The 12,957-nt window shown below is 39.1% G+C and overlaps 1 protein-coding gene across 4 annotated transcripts; it reads right to left on the reverse strand.

The window, feature by feature from the left end:
- Positions 1-584: 584 nt before the first annotated feature.
- Positions 585-12,716, reverse strand: LOC104220458 (ASI1-immunoprecipitated protein 2-like). 4 transcript variants are annotated; one of them, XM_009771336.2, is made up of 12 exons: positions 12,480-12,716; positions 11,912-11,989; positions 10,310-10,478; positions 9,606-10,120; positions 8,026-8,111; positions 7,474-7,943; positions 6,840-7,334; positions 5,910-6,705; positions 5,560-5,790; positions 5,334-5,458; positions 4,081-4,463; positions 585-1,982 (listed from the first exon to the last, which is right to left on the reverse strand). In XM_009771336.2, the coding sequence occupies exons 1-12, from the start codon at positions 12,549-12,551 to the stop codon at positions 882-884; spliced, it is 4,521 nt and encodes a 1,506-aa protein (XP_009769638.1). In that variant the 5' UTR covers positions 12,552-12,716; the 3' UTR covers positions 585-881. The 4 variants fall into 4 exon arrangements, with proteins under 4 accessions (XP_009769638.1, XP_070027207.1, XP_070027206.1 ...); XM_070171106.1 differs by having other exon boundaries at positions 11,899-11,989; XM_070171105.1 differs by lacking the exon at positions 12,480-12,716 and adding an exon at positions 12,207-12,469.
- Between the last annotated feature and the right edge of the window lie 241 nt (positions 12,717-12,957).

Consider the following 12,957-nt stretch of genomic DNA (forward strand, 5'->3'; position numbering starts at 1 on the left):
GTCGGAGGTCTATTTGGAAACAGCCTCTCTACCTCAGGGTAGTAGTAAGGTCTGCGTACACACTACCCTCCCAGACCCCACTAAGTGGGATTATACTGGGTTGTTGTTGTTGTTTTGTTTTCCACACTTATTGTTTTCAAATTCATTTCATTTTTTGAAGATTTTGAGACGGGGTGATCTCAAATTTCATTGTGTGAGCCAGAAATTACAATGTTCAGCCTAAAATTAGTACACGTCATCTGCCATTGTTGCCTCAATAAGGAATAATGTTGTCTTATAGTAATATGAATGAGAGCCAAGTTACTGGAATTAAAGGTAGCAATATATGTAAGGACGTTTCATATCTTCCGTCTATAATTTCAGTGTTACGATAAATGATTGAATAAACTACAGTAGCTAACAATAGTGCAACTTTGTGTTAATTCGACAGAATAACCAACTACTGAATAGTGAGCGCTCATAATCAACAATTAAGCAGTACAACCTTTTTCTATTAACTCTATCATTATCCTATCCCCACAAACATTTGGATCATCACAATTTGCACCCTCGCTGAATGTCTTAAAGCATGAAAATCCTTATCAGAATGCCAGAAACTGCGTTTATTCATAAAAGGAGGTCATTGGGAGATGATTCATAATTAAAAGGAATAACACTGAAGCAGCGCAGAAATGTTAACTTTTCTATGGTACTAGAGCCCATTACGGTTAATATCCTCTTTATATTTACAAAGGGCCGTCACTCTGCACTTGCAAGCTAAATAAAAATTGAGACAAGAAACACCTAACAAAATTATAAACCCTGTATCCTTATGAACATGTTGTAAGCCTACCGCATCCATGTGAATAACTATAATGTACACCGTTATTGGTAATCTCACCCTACTTGTTGCCGAGCCCCCCAAAGAAAAGCAGAGGTGTATTACCGCGTTTTGTTTCAGGCATTGCCTGCTCTTTTTGTGAAACAGAACCTTTCTGCTGTTCCTTTTCTGGGAAAGGAAATGAAAGAGAAAGGGAGAGAGAAGCAGAGACATCCTCCACCTCCTCCACTCTAATTGCTTCCTTAGCTGAAGAAGGGTCCTGAATGACTCTCTTGTCTACTTTCCCAACTAAAAAGGGTGGGATTCCCTGAGTCAGCGAATGTGTCTCAGCACCTTGGTCTTGAATGATTTTCTTGTCTAATTTCCCAACTAAAAAGGGTGGGATTCCCTGTGTCAGCAAATTTGACTCACCACCTAACGCTAGCTCAAGATTAGGGACTCTATCGCTAAGCCGATCATTATCTGAATGATGCATTTGCCAAGGTGCTGACCTAGCCTCAACAGGATGTGGATCGACAGGGAAGAAATATCTTGCAGCACTCCCTGAGCACTCCGGGATAGCTGCTTTACTCAGAGCTTCATCACACCCTGTATCCGGAAGATAGGGTCGATAAGAGGAACCATGCATCCGTGACAAAAAATCATCACTGGAACAACTAGTTTGCTCGCTATTACCATATGATCCACCAACACTAGTCTTCAATTTTTTGTCGTAGGGTGCCTTTTCAACTACAATGTCATTATCATTAAAACTTCGGGTTGCCAGATTAACTCCAGAGTCAACAGATTGCATCACTGTCTCCACGGAACGTGGACGTTTCAGGTGGTTCAGCATATCACTATTAAGCACCTTCCGTGTTGGTTCAGTAGTTGCACTTCCGCTCGTTTCAGATGCTTCTTCATCCTTATACTCATCCTCCAGATTTATCTCAAATTTCCTACCATTTGTGCTACCAAAGCCCTTCTCCGTGCTGCCCATAGAAGCTTTCTCCTGCATACGGCCTGGAGCTTCATCAACAGAATGGGATGGCCTCTGTCTATCAACTAAAGAACCACATTCCATTGGCACTGGTTCAGTTATACTAACATTTGTCCAAGTATTGGCAGCTGGAGTAGAACTACTTTGCAATTCCGATTTGCATTCCTGTCCAGCATCTCCGACCTAAAAGAGTGTTAATGATGTGCATTAGGAACAAGCAGCAGCAACGTAAATGAACTAGTTTTTAAGCAGCAGAGTAAGGGAAAATCTTCCGTATAAACATTCAAGGAATGAAAACAGGGAGGACCCCCACCCCACCCAAGCCACTGGTTGCAGGCTTAGGACGAACACTTTTGCACAACTTGATCCCACTAGGTAAAGGCAATATATCAAGCCACTAGAAGAATTTTAAAAAGCGAGTGAGCAATACAGAACTGTGGACATGGTCCACTTGTGGTCCCTACACGATGACCAGGGCCGTTGGCCTAAAAGAGGCCAAATCTTTTGGACCAATTATGCTGCCAATAGGTATTGATCCAGAAAAATAAAACCCATATAACTGCAGCATGAAGGATAGATTAGACATGATTTTGAAGAAAAGAAATTTGAGCTGACACTCACTACTAAGAAAAAAAGAAACATAAGAAATATTTGTGAATAACAAGTTAAACCTACTACCATATCCACTACATAGCAGCAGGTTGACCATTAAGGGACAACTAGCATGCGACAAGATAAACAACCATAGAGTTTTTCTTCTTTAGTTTCATTTGTCATTGAGAACTTCTTCCTAACTTCAATCCTAGCAAAAAAATGATTGATGGTGGCCCTCTGGTATAACCGTGGTACCTTTATAGGTTTATTAGGTTTGAAAAGCCATCACTGACATGACAACTAACTAGCAGGGAAGCATATTAAAACAGTGACAACGAAACACAAAAACTAGGGTTGACAATATACACAAGAGAACTAAATCAGATGTACTGACATGAGGAAAACAACGTGCAACAGCTAAATAAGCTATGCCAAATCTAAGTGAAGCGGGACAATTGCAAAGCCTGAAATAATAGCCAATTACCTATTCCAACTTCGAGCATTAGATGTGAGCAACAAATGAATGATATGGACTTAATAGCACATGGCACAATTCAACTATATCCTAAGCGTAAACAAATAGAAGTCCAAGATTTTATCCCTGTTAAGTCATAGATGACCCAAATGAAAGATTGAGGTAGAGACTCTCAGTGGGTCGCCCAAGCCAATTACAGCGTTTTGGGACATAATGAGAATACATCCATAAGAAAATGTTGTGATCCATCTAAGAATCAGTATAACAAGTCTAGATATCAAGTCAAATGACTCAAGTGCTCTCAATGATCCTTACACCAGCCAAAAGAGAGGAAATGATACTAGCAAGAAATGTGCAAACCTAAAAGAAAAAGATATAAACTCTGAAAAATCAAGCCATAATGACATCATTCATCACTTGAAGCAACAAATGCCAGAATTGGGCTGCATTTGGACTTTGAGTTGATATATGACATGTTTTTTATCCTACCTTATTGTTAAAAAAAAAATGATATATGACATGTTATTTACAAACTAGAAAATCAATGCTGACTAGGATTTGTTTGTAAGGTCGCCAGTTCAACAGCAAAAACCAGGATTGGCAAGACCTTAACAACGAAACACAGAATAAGTACTTTTTCTTAAAGGCAAGAATTAAAAAGCACAATAAGCACTGAATAGCAAGTCACTGAAGCAACCAAGCAGACAACATACTAGAGTCACAAAAGGAACTCAAAGCAGCACTGGACTGGAACTATCTCTGTGAGAGTGTGTGTGTGCCTGTTTTTCTTTTCTTTTTTTGGGTTGGGTTGTTTGGGGGGGAGGAGTTGGGGCTGGCACTCTAGTGCAACGTGTGTAACTGTGTATGAACAAAATGAGTTTCAAATTCACACACTGACTCTTTCCAAATCTTGTTTAATAGGAAATTTTCTACTTCATTGCCTTGGGAACTCCTTGCTCTCTCACTTCTCCTCTCAAGTTTTCTCCTATAATGGAATCATAGCCTCCTTGTTCACATGTACCCAAAAAGAACATCCCAGATAGAAATAGAGGGTAAATACAAATGCCCCACCACCTACTAGAAACCATATTGCATTCAAAAGACAATAAGCAGGAAACAACTAATCAAATTTGTTCTAGAATTACAAAACTGAACCATTGAACAGCGGTTGGCGAACCCTTCTATGCAAACATGATGAAGTTAAAACAGCACCTGGAAAATGCCATATCGTCTCCTCCCTGGGGAAGAATTCAACTGGCTAGTTGGTACAATTGTGACGGAGCTAGGCTCCAGGTGCTCCACGTTTACGGCTACAGAGTCACCTTTGCAAACTTGGGATGCTTTCGAATCAACATTTCCATTGACCAATGGACAACCAGACTCCTTTGAAGCAATTACCTCAACATCCATGGTAACATTATCACTCGCAGCATTGTCGACAGGGCCGAGACAACGTACATTCTCTGGAAAAAGCATGCTTGACTTTGGAATATCCTGGGGTAGAGGAAATGGCTTTCCAGTTGCCTGCATATGTTGCACACAACTTGCCTTCTTTACCCTAAAGACACCCCATAGGAAGAACATCATATTCCACCCTGCATAAACAAGATGATCAGAATAAGCAAAAACAAAGAGCAATTTTCTCCATCTCATTTGCATTAAGTATCTTCCAGAGCATAAGTTTGCATTAATGCATGTGTGCAATTTCAACAACCTACAGATCATTCATCACCACATGTGAATGAACTGAAATGCGCTGACCAGTATACCCACAATTGCATAGAAGCAAGTAAAGAGTAGCTAATGTAGCAAGCAGAAAAGCAGTATCTGCTTAAACAAAAATTGAAAGTATTCAGCAAATGTTGATAAAAGAAGTTACAGAAGACGAGTTCTTCTATTTTTGGCACCGGGGTACAGGATCAGAAACTTCACAAAATCCTAATCCATCCATATCCAGTAACTCATTTGCATTAAGTATCCTCCAGAGCATAAATTTGCATTAATGCATGTGTGCAATTTCAACAACCTACAGATCATTCATTACCACATGTGAATGAACTGAAATGCGCTGACCAGTATACCCACAATTGCATAGAAGCAAGTAAAGAGTAGCTAATGTAGCAAGCAGAAAAGCAGTATCTGCTTAAACAATAATTGAAAGGGAAGTATTCAGCAAATGTTGATAAAAGAAGTTACAGAAGACGAGTTCTTCTATTTTTGGCATCGGGGTACAGGATCAGAAACTTCACAAAATCCTAATCCATCCATATCCAGTAACTCCATATAGCAAAGCAAGGTAATAGAATGTGAATCAAGTCTGTCACAGTCCATAGAGCCTCATGCTTGAAATAAAATTACGAGATAATGCTTAAAAATATAAAGTAGCTATGAATAACATTAAAAATGTCAAAGCACAGCATATATCAAGTTCAAGGAAGTATCTCACAAAATGCAATCATCCTTACGTTGAGATTTTTCAGGAAGTCGGTTAGATGGGAATATCAGCAGCTCAACACCTTCAAGATTCGCTTTGAGAGCCATGTCATTCCTAATCATATTCTCCAGCAAAGTTTTATAGCACCTCTCGTAGCTGAGAATACCATCAATTTCAGATCGAAAACCTAGATAATACAGGTGGGACACCCAATTTATTGAAAGCAAGAAAGCTTAGGAGGAATAGCAAAATTTTACCTCCCAATGTCTCTAGCAAAAAAGAACAGTGCAATATTATCTTCTGTGACACCATACTCCTGAAATTGTATTGGCCAAGTGCTCAACCGTGAAACCTCGTTAAAGAGGACCTTTTGAGGAAATTTGTTTACTGTGTCAAGAACTTTGGGCGATGCACAACTTGATAAATGAGCCTGAATTCCATCACACAAGTCAAGAGTTCTCCCATTCTTCTGAACCTCAAAAGCACCCCTGAACAAAAAGTATGCGTAAACAACTGCTTCCGAAATGCAATAAAATCTCACAACTACAACCAATTATAAACCCCAAGGGAAAAACTACAAAAATTAAGATAAAGGTGGACATCATACTGCCATATATATTCATGCTCTGGAATTGCTGTCCTCGAAAGTATTGCAATTGCTGCTTGAGAATATCTATCTAAATCAACAAGTGAAGACTTTTCGTCAGATGGAAGAATAGGGACCGCATTCCCTGCTCTGCTAAGAGCTTCAGCGGCAAGCACTGACAGCTGCCTCATATTGCTGATTTCCTGTTTATAGGAGCCAGTCATAGAGTTCGATGAAAGCCCATAGCCTTCTTCATTGGTAGGTAAAATTCTTCTGCCACTCGAACCAGATGGTAGATCTTGAGCCGTTGTTTCAGAATTTGTGTTTGACATAGCCAAATCATCAGACTGGTCAAAAACCCTATTCTTACGGCAAATTCCAGGCTTCCTTAGCATAGCAGCCTCAATTGCAGCTTTCAGATCGCTGGTGCCATTTGGGGCCTCTTTAGAATTTTTTACAGCAGAAACATCAGACGTGGATAAATCAGGCCCGTCAGCAGTGCAACTTTCTGTCAAGTGACCGCTTCCTTTACACCTCTGGCAGAAAAGTGACTTCGTACCAGTTCCACTGTGTTTTAAGCGTCTCCCAGAATTCTCCCTTATTCTCTCACCAACATTTTTTGTTTCCCTCTGCTGGGACACCCCATCCAACAGACCTTCACCAGTGTTGGATGTTGGTCTCTCAGCAATATAAGAGATCGACGAAGGATCATCCCTTGCATTACTCTGGTTAGGCCTCTGATCAGAGCTACTAATTTTATTGGCAGCGGGAACTCCAGTGGAGATGGATGTGAGTGATATCTGCTTCTTAGCTTCATCTGATTCACGTAGACCAAAAGATACGTCATGAAATGACTATTAAAAGTAAAAGGCTTTAACTCCCACCCCCTCGCAGAAAATTATGAGTAAAGGATTGAAATACAGAAGGCACATCAATGCAAAGCCACTCTACCTGAATGAACAGATACTTCTGGAGTCCTACGAGCAACAGCACCAGATGATTTCAATAACGACACAGGTTTGCTGTCAAGCTGACCTGGTCTAGAATCACGGTTATTACTTGAGGAAAAAAGTGGAGAAGGATCACCTCGAAATGCTGATCTTTGCTCAGTTTTAGAAGGAACAGAAGTACCAGAAGAACGTTCTGATCTAAAAGAACTCTTCCTTTCAAATGGATTTCGTTCTTTTGTCTGCATTTGTCCTTTGTCCTGAGCAGGGGAAAACTTAGGGGATAACATCTTAACCTTTGCTTCAGAGACATTGTTGCGGCTTGTGCTTATGGATCTAAATGACATAGATTTGCTCATTGATCGGATCGAACTCTCTTTCACATCAAGACCAGCAGATTCATTAACCAATTTCTGCTTCGGCAGGAAACCTTCATCTACAAGTTGCACTTTTCGTTTTGCAGCCAGGGAACTGAAAGAATTAGACTTTGAAAAGGTGCCTGCAGGTAGAAAAAAGAATCCAGCTTAATTAGTAACGCAATACTATGAGCCGTACAAAGTGGCTAAAAGTTTAGAGAATTCAGAGAATCTCTTAGTAATTGGAGAAGGTATGATCCAAGCCAATTTCGATAAAATTACCTCTAGCAGTTTGGAGCCGTGGCCCCCACGCTGGAGTATCATGAACAGAAAGACCTCCAGAAGAGATCTGATTAACGGATTTCAACTTCCCCTTATCTGAGTTCTTAAATGAACTTTCACGGGAAAGTGCAGTAAGTCTGTTGGGACTTAGTGTTTTTGGTGATCCCGAAGCTGGCTCAAAGGCCTGCTTCTTTGCCACAGAAGAAACTTCACTATCATCCATACGCCTCTTGCCAGATATTTTAGTATCAGAAGCTGTTTCCCCATCAGCATCAGAAGGTTTTGCTTCTGTTTTTATTGTGACGCCTGTATCGTCAATAGCAGTTTGTCCAGTATGATAACTTTTTCTGTATCCATCAAACTTCACAGATTTATCACCTTTCCGATTTTTCATTTCCTCGTCAAATTTGCATTCCTCACACATCCAATCCCCTTCTGGAACTTTTTGTAACATCTCTCGCATGCAATACCTAGGATAAAGCAACATTTTCATTAACCACAACACAAGGAACAAAAATGAACACGTGGAGATAAAATGAATTAGAGGCTTACGTATGTTCCGCGCCATCTGTACACTTGCAACATATGGCAAGTAAATCCTCCCGACCAGCATCTCCACATATATCACAAACTTTCACCTGTAATTGGCAACGAAATTACACCGGCAATTTCAAAGGGGAAAAAGGAGGGTCTTACATACAAATTTACGAACTAGGAAGAAGTAACAGCTACAAAATTCGCACAATAAGGCAGCATGATTTCCCATACTAGAAAAACAAGACATGCCAAATTCATCACTTATGTGCATAAGAAAAGAGAAATGTGTGCCTCAAATAAAGATGGAAACAAAAGTCACATGCATAGCACTAATTCATGCATTGTAATAAGTAATAGTATTGAGAAAACATCTTCCTGCTAAAGGAATTTCAGATGACACCTTAATTTATTAAACCTTTTTTGGCGAAAATGAATCTGGACGACTAATCTAAACAAACAAAGAACCAACGAAGCAGTTGTTGCAGATCAGGGACCGCTTGTTTTTTTAGTGTTCATATATAGAAGTTAATCGATTTGACCATCCATTTGAAGTGCAACTATTCATTAGTTTTCTGCTCAACAGTTTTTCCTTTGTTTTTTGAAGTAGCAGTTTTTCCTGTTTTGATCTAATAACCCCTGTCTGATACACAGTGAGTGAGGTACTAACATCTTCAACAAAGAACCATAGAATTTGATATTGGCATTTCGCTCTACCAGCGTAAAAACAGTGTTATCAAAGGCGAAAAGCGCAAAAAAGCTCTAAGGTCCCTTGGGGCTTTAAGCGCAAAGCGCAAATAAAGCGTGGGCTTTAATGAAAAAAGGTGCAACTGGAGAAAAAGTAAAAATATGTATATGTAGTCCAAGACTAATAATTATACGTATGAATAGCAAATATATGGACAAAGAAATTGCAAAAAAATTATGATAAAGTGAAATATTAATTGTTTAATATCACCTTTTCAGGATTACACTCGTTGGCAAGGAAAAGTATGCCTTAGAACTTTGATGTGACATTAAAGCGCCCACAAAGCGAGGCGAAGCGCTCAACATGTTTTGAGCCTCGCTTCAGAGCTTAAGCGCGCCTTTGACAACACTGCGTGAAAATACTATTTTCTGTAAGCAAGTTAGAACTGTCTAACCCCATAGTAGGAATGATGCCCCCAATAAGTCATGCTCTAGTCATTCAATAGTCCTCCGCCTCGACAGGCAAGATATGCCCAGACAAAATAAACATAATCTATGAGCTTAAGTGATTTCTGCATGTGACTGATGACATGAAAGAAGATATGCAAATGCGTTTACATCTTCTAAAAATTTAGTTAGCTTCTTCCGTATCTAAAGAGACAAAAGCATAAGATTTCTCACATTTCCTACTCTAGAAGTTAATCGCCCATAGTCTCCTAAGTCAGGTTGTGCAGCACACAGTACAGGGTAATTAAACAAAATTCAATCACAACTGACTATCAGTTACAAATCATGTTGGTCTTGCCTGGGGTTGATCTATTGGGATGAGACAAATTACATGTTTAGAGGACAAAACAAACAAAAAGAAAAGGAGTATTCCAAGAGAAAATAGCAAAAGCATTCTTACTTACATCTTGCTCCTCAATGTCAGAATCCTCACTCCCATCCATTTGATGTGATTGTAGAGCATCCTTTGTATCAGACGAAACGGGTGATCCAACACTCTTTTGGTCATCCTTCTCAGGACAAGTATCAGCAGGTAGATCGCCAGAAGCTTCAGATGCCACATCGTTCTTTATTGATGAATGGTTATTTTCCAAATAGTCTCCTATACTATGTGCATTTCTTGAAGATGTTTCCCCCATAGGTGCCTTATTATTCGCCTCACCATTACTTTCATTCCGGCCACTGTGGTCAATTGAACTGTCATCTGCCTCAGTTTTCACATGTACACATCCAGCAGAAGTTTGATTATTTATTGTTTTTCCACTAGAAGTAGAAGAACACTGTAGACTTGATCTGTCTTCGCTCATCTTTCTGGAGCTGGACAATTTATTAGCTTCGTTGGCTCTAACGACACATGATATATTGTCATCAAGGCCTTCAAGAGATTTGGGATCCTTTAACTTCAAAAATGCTGCACCATCTGAAGTAGCGGATGAAACATCAGAAGTCCTTGCATTTGATTTAATTTCAGCATTTGCAGAAAAAGATAAGTTACTCGAACTTGTGCGGATTACACTGTTTATTTCACTACTCTGTCTAATTTCACATTTTCTCGTCTTATTAGAAGAAGAAACATCATTGACAGAGAAACTTAAACTATTTATCATACCGGTTTCCCCGGAAAACTCATCAACTGTTGATTCCATGAGGCTTTGACTAGTAGGAAAACAAGATGAGCAAGGAGTAGAACACACGTTACACGACCCGGAGACTAGCCTTCCACCAACACTCTGATTCCGAGGACACCGAATGGATTCCTTACTAACTTCAGTTGACACCTGAACACCACAGAGCATTTAAAAAGGAGTTTTCGAGGGGAGGAATCAACAACAGGGAAACTTTGTTCAACAAAAAGAGATTAAGGCAAAAAAAGTGAGTCAAGCATACTAGGAAAAAATCCTTACCGGAAAGCGCATACTAGAAAAGGCCTACTAACAAACTTTTAACATCTCAGGTATCTTAAATGGTATTAACTGAACAGGAGCACTCAGCGCCCTTCTTTTTCTTAAAAACAAAAAGGGAGAATGAATAAGAACGGGCTAGTCCTTCACATTCAAAAGATTCCTCTTAACATTAGTCAAAAACAAAAGTACCTGTTACCAAATCCTAAGATATCAGAGTCTAAGTATATTAAAAGAAAAGATTCAGCCCTTCCTTACTGAAATTATAACTGAATAACAAAAAAATAGTCCTTCGCATTTCAAAAGTACTTCCCTTCCATTAGAAAGACTAACCCCTATGATTAACATTTTGTTCAGATATTGCCTATTCTAAAGATATTGCCTTCCATTAATAATGAAAAATGCTAGATTCAACCAGACACATTCTACTTGCACCACATTACACATTTCTGTTAAGTTGCTAACAGCTTGTAATTATCAACGATGCCATAATATAGCCCAAGAAATGGCAGTGCTCTCCACAGTAAACAACCAAATTTCCGAAAAGCCAACAAAGAATATCTTAACAATGTTGTGAAGCATAATTCAGGGGAGTGTCGAACTCCAGGCAACTCCAGGATAAAAAAGAACTAAAACCCGCAATTTACATACATCCGCGTTAAAAAAAGCGGGCGCTTCCTCGCTTAAGAAGCGGAGCGGGAGGGGTATCGCTACCAGTGTTAAAAGCGGCTCAGGTATGCATAAGCGACCGCTTCTCTCTAAAAAGCGAGAAGCGGTGAAGCGCCTAGAAGCGATCCAAGCGGACGATTTTTCAATTAAAAGACCCAAAGTCTTTTTTCAATTAAAAGACCCAAATCGCTGATTTGTTCAAGTAAAGTAGGGTTCTTCTTCTTCTTCAGCACTTCATCAGTACAACAGCAACTTAGTTTCAACAGGTATGTTTTCCAGATTTATTTCATTCTTCTTCTTCTTTTTCTTTTTTTTTCTAAACGTCCAAAAAGCGCCGAAATGCTGGCGAATTTTTTTCAGAAAAATTCTGCCCAGTTTCTGCCAAGTTTCTGCCCAATTATTTATTTTAAATTTTTTTTTAAATTCCGCTTCACTTACAAAAAAGCGGGCTCTTCGCTTCTTATTTTTCGTGAAATGGGGGTTGTCGCTTTTCCTCGCTTCACGCTATTTTTAACACTGACATACATTTTCCAAACAAACTAATCGACAGCAAATAGGAAGTGAATGTACATCGTGGTAATGGAAGCGAATAATGAGTCAGAGAACGAGCACACAGCACGTAAATTACCCTGTAGGCTCACCGTATGCGTCTGGGAGTTACAGATAGGTTCATCAAACGGCCCTTGCATTCGATAGCTTCCTCTCAACACAGGGGTGATCTAAAAACGAATTAAATACACTATCAGTCAAAGCCAAATAGCATCATACAAAATCTAAAAACAACAGTTCTGCAGCAAACAGATCGTGTAACATTCCAAAGCATAACAACTTCAATAACATAAACTGAACTGAATAATTCCACAACTCCAGTATGCATATAGGATGGAAATAATAAATTAATAAAAAGTATATTTTTGATTAATCGGAAACCCTAACCTTCACAGAACTGAAAAATCTTCTTCAAACAAGTATCAGGAACAAATCAACATTGAAATTTATCCACAAACGATGCTGTTCCATACTGATTCCGATTGAGATAAAAAAAAAAATCGAAACTTTTGATTGATGCAACGATTTAGGAGGCAGTTAAAACTGAACGACACCGGCATCAATTGAAGCTATTATCTACTGATGAATTGATAGGATATAAGGCAAAAAACACAGGAAGAAACCCCTAATTGAATTTTAAAAAAAGGGCAAATGACGTGCCTTAGGTTGGGGGAGAGTGAAAGTCACATTGTACAAGTCATTGAGAGTTCGTTCCTTGTTGTGTTTAGACATCGCCGACAAGGAGACGATCGATTAAGATTAAGCATACACCTTTGCCTTTGTTTGGGGATACCATTCAAAGCGTAATTATCTCTACAATTCAACGCATGCAATGAACAAAAATAGCACAAAGAAAACCCCCAAAAATCCAAATGCGTATTATCTGTACCCTCTCTCTCTCTCTCTCTATTGATATTGATTATATATGTGGTAGCAAATGTCAATTTTGAAAGTTGTAAAGGGCGATTATGCAAAAAGTAAAATACTTACTATGTACAATCTGATTGGAGTATGTGTATTTTTTTATTAGAAAAAGGAAAATACTTTGGGTGCTGTAAATTTATGGCGGAGATTAGGAAGGTATTCGAATGAACATTTGATTCGTTCAGAGAACAGTTACAATACGCACTGTCTTCGC

The sequence above is a fragment of the Nicotiana sylvestris genome, chromosome 3 (assembly GCF_000393655.2).
Source record: "Nicotiana sylvestris chromosome 3, ASM39365v2, whole genome shotgun sequence".
NCBI lineage: Eukaryota > Viridiplantae > Streptophyta > Magnoliopsida > Solanales > Solanaceae > Nicotiana > Nicotiana sylvestris.